Source organism: Ursus arctos, unplaced genomic scaffold (genome assembly GCF_023065955.2).
Source record: "Ursus arctos isolate Adak ecotype North America unplaced genomic scaffold, UrsArc2.0 scaffold_1, whole genome shotgun sequence".
In the NCBI taxonomy this organism is placed as follows: domain Eukaryota; kingdom Metazoa; phylum Chordata; class Mammalia; order Carnivora; family Ursidae; genus Ursus; species Ursus arctos.
In genome coordinates, this window is record NW_026622763.1 from 73072429 (window position 1) to 73087110 (window position 14682).

Genomic DNA, 14682 nt, shown 5'->3' on the forward strand with positions numbered 1-14682 from the left:
AGTATATTTCACTAATTACCTGATGCATTCTTATCAGAATGACAATAATATATGTTGATGTTATGTCTAGTTTTTTTGGTTTTGAATAGTAAGTTAAAATAACTTTTTTTTCCTTTCTCTCTACAGAATGAAACATTTTTGTGTCACCGGTTTACTAAATTTGTGATGAAATATAATTTGATGTCCAAGGATAACCTGATTGTACCAATTTTAGAAGAGGAAGTTCAGAATTCAGTTTCTGGGGAAAGTGAAGCATGAAGGGAATCATATAGAAAAAAATGTACTGATCACATAATTAACAATAATTATGTACTGTATATATATCATTTTAGACACATCAATCATGTATCCATATTATAGCTTTGTTTAGTATAGGTTTTTGTATGCTGAGTGTTGCCTTTTAAAATGGGAAATACTTTTTAAGTTATTCATGAGCTGTATATTCACCAGTGTGGCACTCATGGTTTTTAAATAAGATTAGTATTATCTGTTTATAATGCCTGTTAATAAAAGAATTTACAGTTTGGTAAAATTGCTGCTAAACAATCATTGGATCACAATCCTCATCAAATAAACCCATCTATAAAAAGATGAGTGAACTCGAGGTTTCGCACAAGCCATTTACTAAAAAATAGTAATGTTTTCCTTTGGTTTTACCCATAGTTTAGATATTCTAGAAAATTCTGTAGTATATAGTTCAGTCTTAACTGTTAACTTTTCAAAAATGAGATGAAAATGTTTTAAAATTCTGTTTATAGTTTTTGATACACATGATTATGTGTATAATCCAAATATAAATGCAAATGAAGTATTAGTAATACTTAAATAATCGTACTGTGCTACATAAATTATATTCTAGACCAGCATACTTGGAAAGGATTTACCTTTCTGCAACAGTGGACTGTTAAATACAAGATGGTGATAATGATAAGGCATGTAAATGACGTTCTCACAGGAAACCTGCCCTGTCCTTCTGTTCTCATTTCCCTTAACTCCCTATCCAAACTACATTAGCTGAGAAGCTTTTCACCAGACTGTGATTTAGTGTGGCTTATACCTATTTATATTTGTACTAATTGCTTACAGATTATACCTCATATTAGCAATTACGTTACACTACAGGAAAAATGTATTGGCATAGGCTCTTGCTTATCTTTGTTTTGCGAAATTGTTCTAATTACTTGGGAAGCATTCTTTAAAATAGTTTGATTCTTCCTGTTAGTAGTATTAATCCTTTCATCTAAGCATCTAAGTGAGTGACAGTTAAACAGAGTTGAAAATATTGTAGTATTTATTTTACATCCCTTCCCCACAAAGTTTATGTTTGAATTATATGCACATGTGAGGGGTGGTTTTTTTTTTTGCAATAATTCACAGCTTCCAAGGGTGTTGATGGTCATACATTTTTTGGACTTTGTTATGATTCAATGTCTTAAGGATTCAACTGCAGATTTTACAACCTTTTAATCTACTGAATGCAATATTCAACAAAGCACTGGAGGTCTTATTGCTAAACTAGATGTAATGAGGCACTAAGATAGGATTAAAAAAATTACACATGTAGTGAAGAAAATATTTAAATCCATCTCTTGAGCAGAGTTAACAAATGGGAACTTCTTTTTCATTTAAAAGGGTTATTTTGAAAGGAAGATGAAAATGTATTCATCTTGATTTTTTTTTCAAATTTGAGGAAATAATTTATATCATATTATACAACAAGGATGTATAGCAGAAATATGGGAAATAGTAGCAAATTGAGAGTGTGTGTATATATATTTAAGCCTTTCCAAGCCTGCCAATGTATTTGGCCTTGAACAGTGCTATCCCAGCAGCCAGTCATTACTATAACCCACAACTATCTTTTTAAGTTTTATGTTCATAGTGAAAGGAATGTTGACTTTGAAATTATGCATTTGTATTAATGTCACTATAAACCAACAGGAATAGTAATTTTTACACAAACTTGCTAAATATTGAGAGACTAAATTACTAAGTTAATAAATTATATATAGCAATGTAGCTGTTCTCTATAGGTGGTGTCTCACAATGGATTTCTGTTGCTTGATTATTTTCTTAGTGAACATTTGAACTGAGGCAGTGGCTGGGATTGGTGATCTGGCTAAGTATTTTGAAACACATTCTGAATAATATGACTTGGTGTTAAGGGGAAATAAAATATGATGTTTTTTCTTACTCATTCCTTTTTCCCTGTACTGTGTTTAGAACTTATAAAACACAACACAAAACAAACCACAACGACAAAAAAACAAAAACCCCAAAAGAAAACATCAGTTTGTAGGCTTTCTTTTGTATTCATACTGACATCTAATTCATATTCGTTGTACTGTGAAATTGACTCACTGGACTAGGTCAGACCTAAATGAAAGTTACTGTTTTTCCTTAATACTGTGTACAGAATTTTGAAAATACATGTGTATGTACCTAAGTGGGATTTTAAAAAATTAGGCTACCAAAGGATTTACACAATAAATCTAAGAGGAGGGGTATAGAAAACTCAGTTTTGTGCAATAATGAAATTAGGCTGCACTTTTGTTTTGATTCTCCAATGTAGATCGAAAAGTTAAAACTTTCCATAAATTATTTTGATCCTATAGTCAACTCATTGTTTCTCCAATCATATCTGGGAAAGTAACATTTAATAATTGATGTTTCTGTAAGTATCATTGTTCTTTTGTGGGTCTACATTTTTTCTGTAAATATGCATTTCTCAGTTAAATTCTTAATGCTTTTTAATATCAGAATCAAATTAGAAATCCATGATTATGCTGTTAACAAGGACCGTGTTACGGTTTTGAACATATTTACTAACTGATGTGAAATTCATTGTAACAGAACTAAATTGTTTTTTCCCTGGGTTTTTCGCCCTACTGTCTACATGATGACAACTTTTTGCCTGAAGGTTTCCTATAATTTTATTTGTACAAATTCTACATTTTATTTATATACCTTTTTTTTTTTTTTTTTTTTAAGATTTTATCTGTTTGAGAGGGTGAGAGCACGAGCAGGGAGGAGGGGCGGAGAGGGAGAAGCAGACTGGGCTGGAACCCAGGACCCTGAGATCATGACCTGAGCCAAAAGCAGACGCTTAAGGCAGACACTTAACTCAGCTACCCAGGCACCCCTTTATATTACCTTTTGAATAAGTGTTGAATGTGGTTAAAAGGTTTCTTGGTGTTTTTCCATGCTATGTAAATGTTTTAGTAAAAGTAGATGATTTTCATTTCTTGAATACAGCTAATTGTTAACTAAGCAGCCACTACAGATGTACAACACATTTAGTGGTGTATTTTGAGATGGTGTAAAGATCCAAATGTGGTTTCTAAAAAACACATTATTTGTGTAGTGTACACAATAAAACCAGATAACTACCAAATGAATCCACTAGAGGGTTAGATTACTCATACAAAAATTTTTACCAGGAGTCTCACTCTTAACATTTGGGGATACCTGGAATTTTATGTGTGCTGGGAATCTAATTACATTCCTTCATTTGTTTGATTTTTCTGCTATTTACATTTATTTTTATAGTACTCAAATCTGTGTATCAAATGTGAGAACCTAATGTAATTAAGCAGAGAATACTAAATTTCCAGAAGATAAATGCAATTGATATTCTGAATTTATATCCATGAAGGTAGTATGTCAATTAAGTGTCTGATATTCTAGGATTATTTATAGCATCAACTTTCAAAATTTATAAGCTATTCATTTATTAAAATGAATTTAGCAATTTATCCTGATCTATATTTCTGCTCTAAACCTTGGTAAAAGCAATTTATCGTTCTATAAACAGTGGGGGTGCCTGGGCTGGCACAGTCGGTAGAGCCTCAACTCTTAACCTCAGGATTGTAAATTTGAGCCCCAGATTGAGTGTAGAGACTACTTAAAATCTTTAAAAAAAAAAAAAAGTGTATTTACCAGTTTATTTTGGACGGATCTCATGCGGGCCATCTATATCTTGTACAACAACTAGAACTTCACTTAAAAATTATAGTTTGTTATGGATTTGTAGAATTTTCACTGCCTTTTGTGACACTGTCAAAGGAACATTCTTATACGGTATGCTTTATGTGAAAAATTTCTACATCTCTGTATTTGCTGATTTTAATATTTTGGGTTTTCCTTAGTGTCAGTGCCTAGAAGGAAATGTTATTTTTTATTTTTATTTTTTTTTAAAGATTTTTTATTTATTTATTCGACAGGATAGAGACAGCCAGCGAGAGAGGGAACACAAGCAGGGGGAGTGGGAGAGGAAGAAGCAGGCTCCTAGCGGAGGAGCCTGATGTGGGGCTCGATCCCATAACACCGGGATCACGCCCTGAGCCGAAGGCAGACGCTTAACCGCTGTGCCACCCAGGCACCCCGGAAATGTTATTTTTTAAAAATGTTTTATACATTGCTTTTAAAGTAAGAGGTTAAATCAAGGAGAAATAAGAGGTTAAATTAAGTAGGAATAATAGGATTGTGTCCTCTTATTTTTCCTCTGTTTTCCATCAGAGATAGACCGAGGGAAGTCGAACAACAAAACTGCTGAAATGAGGAAATGGTGGGTATGGTCACTGTTACAAACGATATACCCACTTCATCCAGTTCGGGTAATTCAATAGAATCCTTTTGATTTTTGTGGGAAATCCCTACTTAACTGCCCCCCAAAATGTCATTCTTTTAAAAAGATTTTATTAGCATGCATGCATGTGTAAAGTGGGAGGGAGGAAGCAGAGGGGGAAGGAGAAGGAGAGGGAAAGAACCCCAACAGACTCCAAACTGAGCCCGACCTGGGGCTCAATCTCATGAGCCTGAGCCAAAACCAAGAGTTGGACGCTTTGCTGACTGAGCCACCCAGGTGCCCCTGTCGTTTTTAAAACCAGGTGTGTATAGAGAAAAAGTATGCTTGCCTTGAATTTGGTAATATTTAAACCACTTTAAAAAATATTTGGTACTTCTGGGTTTTTAAATGGATTTTTTTATTAAAGATTTTATTTGAGAGAGAAAACACGATAGCACAAGTGGGGTGGAGGAGCAAGGGTGAGGGAGAAGCAGACTCCCCGCCGAGCAGGGAGCCTGACATGGGGCTTGATCCCAGGACCCTGGGATCATGGCCTGAGCTGAAGGCAGATGCTTAATGGACTGAGCCACCCAGGCGCCTCTGTTAAATGGATTTTTTAAAAAAAATTTTTTATTAGAATGAACAGGGGAGAGGGGCAGAGGGAGAGGGACAAGCAGACTCCCCACTGAGCAGGGAGCCCAATCCAGGACTCTGTCCCAGGACCCTGGGATCATGACCTGAGCTGAAGCCAGATGCTTAACCAACAGACTGAGTCACCCAGATGTCCCTCTATAGTTTTCTGAGCACAGATCCTTTGCCTCTTTGGTTAGGTTTATTCCTAGGTACCTCATGGTTTTGGGTGCAATTGTAAATGGTATCGACTTCTTAATTTCTCTTTCTTCTGTCTCATTGTCAGTGTATAGAAATGCAAATGATTTCTGTGCATTGATTTTATATCCTGCCACTTTGCTGAATTCCTGAGTACGAGTTCTAGCAATTTTGGGGTGGAGTCTTTTGGGTTTTCCACATAGAGTTTCATGTCATCTGCGAAGAGTGAGAGTTGACTTCTTTGCGGATTCAGATGCCCTTTCTTTGTTTTTGTTGTCTGATTGCTGAGGCTAGGACTTCTAGTACTGTGTTGAACAGCAGGGGTGATAGTGGACATCCCTGCTGTGTTCCTGACCTTAGGGGAAAAGCTGTCAGTTTTTCCCCATTGAGAATGATATTCACTGTGGGCTTTTTGGCGATGGCTTTTATGATATTGAGGTATGTTCCCTCTATCCCTACACTGTGCAGAGTTTTAATCAAGAAAGGATGCTGTACTTTGTTAAATGCTTTTTCTGCATCTATTGAGAGGATCGTATGGTTCTTGTCCTTTCTTTTATTAGTGTAGTATATATCACATTGACTTGCGCCTGTTGAACCACCCTTGCAGCCCAGGAATAAATCCCACTAGGTTGTGGTGAATCGTCCCTTTAATGTAATGTTGGATCCTGTTGGCAAGTATCTTGGTGAGAATTTTTGCATCATGTTCATCAGTCTGTTAATGATCTGTTAATTCTCCTTTTTGGTGGGATCTTTGTCTGGTTTTGGGATCAAGGTCATGCTGGCCTCATAGAAAGAGTTGGGAAGTTTTCCTTCCATTTCTATTTTTTGAAACCGCTTCAGAAGAATAGGTACGTATTCTTCTTTAAATGCATGGTAGAATTCCTGGGAAGCCATCCGGCCCTGGGCTCTTGTTTGTTGGGAGATTTTTTTTTTTTTTAAAGATTTTATTTATTTATTTGACAGAGATAGAGACAGCCAGCGAGAGAGGAAACACAAGCAGGGGGAGCGGGAGAGGAAGAAGCAGGCTCCCAGCAGAAGAGCCTGATGTGGGGCTCTATCCCACAACGCCGGGATCACGCCCTGAGCCAAAGGCAGACGCTTAACCGCTGTGCCACCCAGGCGCCCCTCTAGTTCATTGATTTCTGCTCTAATCTTTATTATTTCTCTTCTCCTGCTGGGTTTAGGCTTTATTTGCTGTCTTTCTCCAGCTCCTGTAGGTGTGAGGTTAGGTTGTGTATCTGAGACCTTTCTTGTTTCTTGAGAAAGGCTTGTATTGAAATAAACTTCCCTCTTAGGACCGCCTTAGCTGCATCCCAAAGATTTTGAACAGTTGTGTTTTCATTTTCATTTCTTTCCATGAACTTTTTAAATTCTTTGTTTGACCCATTCATTCTCTAGTAGGATGCTCTTTAGCCTCCATGTATTTGATTGCTTTCCAAATTTCCTCTTGTGATTGAGTTCCAGTTTCAAAGCATTGTGGTCCAAAAATATGCAGGGAATGATCCCAGTCTTTTGGTACCAATTGAGACCTGATTTGTGACCCAATATGTGATCTGTTCTGGAGAATGTTCCATGTGCACTCGAGAAGAATGTGTATTCTGTTGCTTGAGGATGAAATATGCTGAATATATCTGAGAAGTCCATCTGGTCCAGCGTGTCATTCAAAGCCCTTATTTCCTTGTTGACTTCTGCTTAGATGATCTGTCCATTGCAGTGAGTGGGGTCTTAAAGTCCCCTACTATTGTATTATTATTGATGTACTTCTTTAATTTTGTTATTAATTAGCTTGTATAATTGGCTGCTCCCATGTTACAGGCATAAATATTTGTAATTGTTAGATCTTCTTGTTGGTTAGACCGTTTTCTTATAGTGGATACTATATAGATATAGTGTCCTTCCTCGTCTCTTATTACTGTCTTTGGTTTAAAATCTATTTTTTCGGATAGAAGCATTGCCAACCCAGTTTTCTTTTGATGTCCGTTAGCATGATAAATAGTTTTCCACCCTCTTGCTTTCCATCTGGAGGTGTCTTTAGGTCTAAAATGAATCTCTTGCAGACAGCATATTGATGCGTCTTGCTTTTTTATCCAATCTGATACCCTGTGTCTTTTGATTTGGACATTTAGCCCATTTACATTCAGAGTAACTATTGAAAGATATAAATTTAGTGCCATGGTATTAACTGTAAAGTCACTGTTTCCGTATATTGTCTCTGTTCCTTTCTGGTCTTTGTTACTTTTGGGCTCTCTTCTTGCTCAAAGGATCCCTTTTAATATTTCTTGCAGGGCTGGTTTGGTGATCACAAATTCTTTTAGTTTCTCTTTGTCCTGAAAGCTTTTTATCTCTCCTATTTTGAATGACATCCTAGCTGGATAAAGTATTCTTGGCTGCATAGTTTTCTCATTTAGCACCCTGAGTGTATCATGCTGGCCGCTTCTGGCCTGGCAGGTCACTGTGGATAGGTCTTCTGCCAATCTACTGTTTCTACCCTTGCAGGTTAGAGATCTCTTGTCCCGAGCAGCTTTCAGAATTTACTCTTTGTTTCTGAGATTTGCAAGTTTCACTGTTATATGTCAGGGTGTTGGTCTGTTTTTATTGATTTTGAGTGAGGTTTTCTGTGCCTCCCGGATTTTGACTCCTGTTTCCTTCCCCAGGTTAGAGAAGTTCTCTGCTTTAATTTGCTCTAATATACCTTCTGGCCCCCCCTTGTTTTGGGATCCATTTATTCTAATATTGTTTTGCTTAATGGTATCACTTATCTCTCAAATTCTCCCCTCGTGGTCCAGTAATTGTTTATCTCTCTTTTTCTCATCTTTATTCTCCATCATTTTGTCTTCTTTATCACTAATTCTCTCTTCTGCCTCATTTATCCTAGCAGTTAGAGCCTCCTTTTTTTTTTTTTAATTTTATCTATTTAATAGCTTTTTTGATTTCGACTTGGTTAAATTTTAGTTCTTTTATTTCTCCAGAAAGGGATTCTCTAGTGTCTTCTATGCTTTTTTCAAGCCCAGCTAGTATCTTTGTAATTGTTATTCTGAACTCTAGTTCCGACATCTTATATCCATACTGATTAGGTCTCCGGCAGTCAGTACTGCCTCTTGTTCTCTTTTTTGAGGTGAGTTTTCCCATCTTGTCTTTCTGTCTAGAGAAGAATAGATGAATGAGAGAACAAAATACCAAAATGGCAACAATGACCCCATAGAAATCAACACTAAACAAATCAGAAGAGACCCCCGAAGACCAGGGGGAAAAAAAAGAATATAATCAGACGAGCAGAATAAAGCAGTATACTGGATTCTGTGTGTATTTTGGCCTGTTTTTTTTGAAAACTAGTTCCCAAAATTGTAAAGAAAAAAAACTTATATGTACAAAAATAAAATTAAATACAATGAAAGGATAGAATGTAACTGTAAAAATAGAAATTAAAAGACAAGAAAAAATAAACAAGAAAAAAAAGCCGGCAACAAAAAAAAAAAAGGAAGGAATGTAAACAGACAGGTGAACAGAACAGAGCAATACACTATCTCCTGAATGTATTTTGGTCAGTTTGATAGAAGAAACTACATCTCAAAACAGTAAAGAAAGAAAAATATATACAAAAAATTAAATACATTGAAAAGATAGAATGTAACTGTAAAGATGAAAATTTAAAAAGACTTAAAACAAAAAAAACAAAAAGGAAACAAAAAAAAGGAAGACAAACAACAAAAAAGAGAATACCTGTAAAGTATAGGTGAATAGAACAGAACCATACATTAGATTTTGGGTGTAGTTTGGTCTGTTAAAAGAAACTGCATCCCAAAATGGTAAAGAAAGAAAAGCTTAACACACAAAAAAAATAAGATTAAATACTGTGAAGGGATAGAATGTAACTGTAAAAATGAAAATATTTAAAACAAGTTGATAAAATAAGAAAGTGGTTGAAAAAGGAAAGAAAAAAAATTTTTTTAAAAAGTTGAAAGACTAAAGAATCATGGGGAAAAGCCATGAATTCTAAGTGCTCCCCTAACGTGGGAGTTTGGCAGTTCTCATTGATCGGTAAACTCGGTCTTGGCTGGATGTTCTCGCTGATCTTCTGGGGGAGGGGGCTGTTGCGCTGATTCTCAGGTGTCTTTGCCCGTTGGGATTGCTCCGCCCTTGCGCGGGGGCCGGGCTAAGTCATCTGCCCAGTTTGCTCTCCGTAGCTTTTGTTCCTTGAAGGCTTTCTGCGCAGCTTTAGTGGATGAGAATGAAAATGGCGGCCTCCTAATCTCTGGCGGCTGAGCCGAGAGCTCAGGGTCCCGCTCCTCAGTGCACCCTCAGAGAAAAGCAGTCAATCACTCCAGTCTCCCTGGTCTCTGTCCGCACTCTGTGCTCACCCGGCCTGTGACTGAGCGTTTCTATCTCAGGTATCCGACCCCATTTTGAGTCTCCAATCCCTGCAGACTCCTGTGGCACACTCCCGCACTGCTCCTCCTGGGGAGGAAGGGGGTCTCCCTGGTTCTGTCACTTGCTGGTCCCCTGCTCAGAGAGCAGTGGCCCGACGGGGCTGCAGATCATGGTTTATGGCCACCCCGAGCTGAGAGCCCACTCCTGGGCTCACTCTTTGCAGCCAGCTTCCCTGCTCTGATACCTGGGAGCTCTGCTGCCCTCAGGCACCCCCGGTCTTCCTGTGACCACGAGGATCCTGAGACCACACTGTCCCAGGGAGGGTTCCACCCCCCCACACACTTAGCCTCCTGAGCAACATCCCTTCCTGGAGCAGACTTCCAGAAGTTCCAATTTTGTGCTCCGCTGCTCTAGCATTTGCCGATAGCCCCTCCCCCCATGCTCTCTCTTCCCATTTATCACCTCAGGTTCACTTCTCTGCACCTCCTACCTTGCAGAAAGTGGTCGCTTTTCTATTTGTAGGGTTGCAACTATTCTTTACTTAGATCTCTGAGAATGATTTGATAGCTATCTAGCTGAATTCCTGGGACCAGACAAAATTAAGGTCTCCTACTTCGGCACCATCCTGGACTCCTCCCCAGTAATCTCCGTTCTTAAAGCACCCAAGTGAACTCGCATTTTAGGTAGGATTCTCTAGTTGCGCTGCAAAGTGCTTCTTGGAGGCAGAGCTTAACAGTGGAGTCGTTATCCTAGTTTCTGGGAGCAGGTTAGAGGTTGGGAGTTGTGTGAAATCTTTCCATCTAATAGAGTCTTTAGAGTGTAGTACACTAAATAGTGGGGATGTCTGGGGACTTCCAAAACTTCTGATTTATTTCTAGGGCATATCTTAATCACTCCTGTGATTTTGGCTGATTATAAACAGCCCCTTCTCCTGCTTACAATTCTAAATTAAAAATAGGTCAGCCATCAACTGGCTAAAATCCCATTTGCCTTCAGCTTTCACTAGCTAATTTATAAGTATGCCAAAAGCTTCACAACGTACCCATTCTTCCCCAGGGCTTCCTGTACAACCAAGCACTAACCTGATGGATATTGAAAGTTAGACCCGGATGTGCTGCTTTCAGTCAGAATTGCTCATTGCAGGTGTTGTCACTTGGCTATAGCCTTCTCTGTTTCTGTATCAAGTGATTTAATATAAAGTACAGAATTTCAAATCGTCACCCTTCAAAAATTCAGTCTATGATAATCTAGGTCCAGTTGAGTGAATAAACTGAGATATTGTAAGCTATTAATGCAGAGGACATATTTCATGAATGGCTTCCCTTAAAAGAAGCCTTTTTTTCTGGCAAAAAGACATTTGTATCTGTCTAGTTAGGTAAATGGATGAAGCATTTTCAGGACCGTATTTATGATCTTGAAAGTAAATTATAAAATAAGCTCTAGATAACAGCTACGTAAACAGCACAGTTTCTGGGCACCAAAAAATGAAATTTCTGGAGAAGAAAGAACCCGTGATGTCTTTGACCTTCAAAGTAGAGGAATAAGTTATGGAAAAGTGCATCTTTAACTACAGATTTTCAATTTCTCCCTAAGTAAGTTCAGGATATCTTAAAATATATAGTTTTTCAATTCTACATTCTAGTGTTACTTGTGAAATTGCCTTTATAAAGTTACAAAAATTCACCAAGTAACATACCAGTTGTGTGTTATAATACAGTAGTCCCCTCTTATCTGTGGTTTCGCTTTCTGCAGTTTGAGTTCCCTGTGGTCAACTGTGGTCTGGAAGCAGATGCTTCTCCTTCTGCTGGATCTTCAGAAGGTCAGTAGTAGCCTAACGCTGCGTCACAGCGCCTGTGTTAGTCACCTCACTTCATCTCCTTACGTAGATATTTTATCATATCACATCATCACCAGAAGGCTGCTGACAGTGCAAGAGGAGACTCCATTCACATAACTTTCATTATAGTGTATTGTTATCTTTGTTTTAGTAATTGTTGTTCATCTCTTGCTATGCCTAATTGATAAGTTAAACTTTATCATAGGTAATAGGCATAGGAAAAAACCAATATGCTATGTAGGGTTCAGTACTCTCCATGATTTCAGGCATCCACTGGAGGTGTTGGAACGTATCCCCTGCAGATAAGGGAGGACTACTCTCCTGGCTTATATTAATGTCCTATCACGTCTAGTTAAAGAGGCTAGGTCTTGGCAACAACCTCTGTTAAAATATCCTTTTTGCTTATTCACATTAATAGGAAGTTTTTTCTAAGCTTTATTCATACCCTGTCCATTTATCAGTCATTTTTCTTTGGTGGCATATTTATGTATAGTTATTTTGAACATCTGATCATAGTTAAATGTGTTAATACAATAGGATTTAAAATAACTTGTGGTGATTTAGGGGAATTAGGAGGAGAGGGAGTTTTCAAGTATTGCTTGGGGCAAGGGAAATATAGTACGGTATGTGGCAGAATGAGCTTGGTGGTAAGAACATCATGGGTGGAATGAATGAGGTTTGCTATTTCTGAATAAGATGCCAACTTGTAGGGCAAGGGTAAAGACTGAGTTTTTGTTATTATAATTAAATACCAGTTCCAGATGTACAGCAATCACTATGAGAAGAACCTGTCAGGAGAGCTCAGATTGAGCAAGGTAATAGCAAGTAGAATGTGACCATACTGACTGTCACATTTCTGGGACATTACAAAAGGCCAATATGTGAAGTGAGGTGTTAAGAGTCAGAAGGGAGGGCCTTCTTAGAAGGAGACGCCCCTCAAGGGTGTCTTTCTGGCTGTCAGGCCCTCCAAATTGAAGGCATCATTACCTCTGCCACTTCTCAGACTCCACTCATTTGCAAGATTCAAGGACTCACCAGTAACCCCAGAGCTCATTGTATAGTCACTCAGAAATAAAAATGATTACTTAGCTAGAATCAGAATGGAGTATGAAAAGCGGCCAAAGATGTGGCCTGGAAATGTAGCAGTGATGGTGAATGGGAGGACAGGTGGAGGGTGATAGGACTAGATTTCTCTTGATGTCAATGTCCTCTCAACCTACGGGAGAAGAATGTTTCATCCTGCGAGTTCCCGATTGCCTACTCTCGTCCAGTGCCTGTAACATCCTATATCTCCTGCTAAGGACCCATCTGTACCCCCTAATCCCAGGTCCTGACACAGCCGTCTGCTGCTTTTATGGTCTGAGATCCTGTGCCCTGAGCTGGCTAAGACCTTAAAGTCAGACAATTTTAAGATCTTTGTAGGTAATGGTCTACCCTGCACAAGACCAAATATATTAAAATGTAACCCCATTTCACGTTAAATGTAATTTTTACATTTAAAAATATAAATATGAACAGTTTTTTGTAATTGATTTTAAGAATTGGGCTCTCTGTTGGTCACTTAGTTTACAATTGGCTATGTTTTCTCATCAATAATCACATATTCTCTGGAATTCATTGGAATTGAGAAAAGCTAATCTACACATTATTTTCAAAATTAAGGACATTCTTGTGAGTATGAAAGGAACTAATGTTAAATTTTATATTTTATAGCTATTTAATTAAATATTTTAGTTTTGCAGTTTTCATTATTTTTACAGCCACCTAATTTTTTTAACAGGTCTCAAACCTTTTTTGGGACCCCTGAAAAGTTCATAGGTCTTCGTGTTTAGAATAATCTCTGCTTATAATTTTATCACACAAACACATGCTATTACTAGAAATATTATTTATCAATATCATTTGCTTAGGGACGCCTTCCCTGGCCTTGAATATATTAGGTTTGTCTGTTAGATGCTCTCCTCGCAAATTTTGCTTTCTGTAAGACTCTTTCTTTCCATCAACTACAATTATATAATTATTTCTATTATTATTCATCTGTCTTTCTCCTCTGCTAGCCTACTGATTCCATAAGGGCGAGGCTGCCTATTTGTTCTCTAGTCCCTAGCATGGCATCTGACTGAGAGTCAGTAAGTATTTGTTAAGTGAATGAGTGGATGAGTGAGTGAATCTGCATCCTCTCACAGGGGGTCTGTTTTGGGAGGAGGGCTTGATCCCTGTCAAAGGCATTCAATTTTGCATTGAAAACTAAAAAGCATTCTTAAAATATATTCTCCTCCATCTTCTATTAAAGATATCTGCCTTTAATAGCATCTGTGCCCCGAGTGATACCAGCATGGTTGTCTGCAGACATGATTTGCTCTCGGTCACTCAGCAGCCGATCCTGGGTCTCTGGCTCTTCTGGAGATCCTGTGAACTACCGAATATACTTGGTAAAGTAGTGGTGAAGCTTTTTTTTAACTACATAGAAATATATTTAAATGTTTGTGGATAGTCCCATTTTAAAGATGCCCTCTCTTTAATCTGGAGTTTTCCAGGAGTAATCTCACTCACCACGCTAAAAGGAACTTTTTCAAAAACTTGAAATTAGACACAAAAAAATTGGCTTCAATTTATTGAGCACCTGACTTGGTGTCAGGAACTGTGGTAGGTACATTCCCACACGATCCACCTAATCTTCATACCACTTAATTTGTTTGTTGCTATCCCTTTCTACATACAAGTAAACTGAGCTTCAAAGTAGTTGTTCAGCATCCACAGGAGCAAGTAGCAGGGCTAGGATCTGAACTCAGTCCTGGCTCCAAAGCCCAGTCTTCTCCATTTTGCTGTGCTGCCTCACAATGTTTCTGAGCATTGCTGCTACCATCTTGGGAACGCTGCTTTACTCCTTGTATGAGTACGATTGCCTTAGGCAGCATGTGTTGAAATGCAGTGGCTTATCCAAATAAGATTTATTATTATTATTATTTTTTGTAACGAGATCAGAGGTCAGCAGTCCTAGACTCGTGCAGCAGTTCCCAGTCTTTCATCTGTGTCCCAGCCCCTTCTGTCTTTTTATCCCACCATCCCTGGGGCCTGCATC

General features: G+C 38.1%; 1 protein-coding gene and 1 non-coding gene across 4 annotated transcripts in view; both read left to right on the top strand.

Annotated features, from left to right (window-relative positions):
* Window positions 1-2197, top strand: part of HSPE1 (heat shock protein family E (Hsp10) member 1) — a 34048-nt gene extending 31851 nt beyond the window's left edge. For all 3 annotated transcript variants that reach the window (XM_026492257.4, XM_026492256.4, XM_057303720.1), the window contains one exon: window positions 127-2197. In XM_026492257.4, the coding sequence (XP_026348042.1) occupies window positions 127-258 (132 nt within the window). In that variant the 3' untranslated portion in view covers window positions 259-2197. The remainder of the gene's footprint in view (window positions 1-126) is intronic.
* A 7394-nt stretch (window positions 2198-9591) lies between these two features.
* Window positions 9592-14682, top strand: part of LOC113250623 (uncharacterized) — an 87366-nt gene continuing 82275 nt past the window's right edge. The window contains exons 1-2 of the transcript XR_006408761.3: window positions 9592-9783; window positions 11516-11582. This is a non-coding gene — a transcript (uncharacterized LOC113250623). The remainder of the gene's footprint in view (window positions 9784-11515; window positions 11583-14682) is intronic.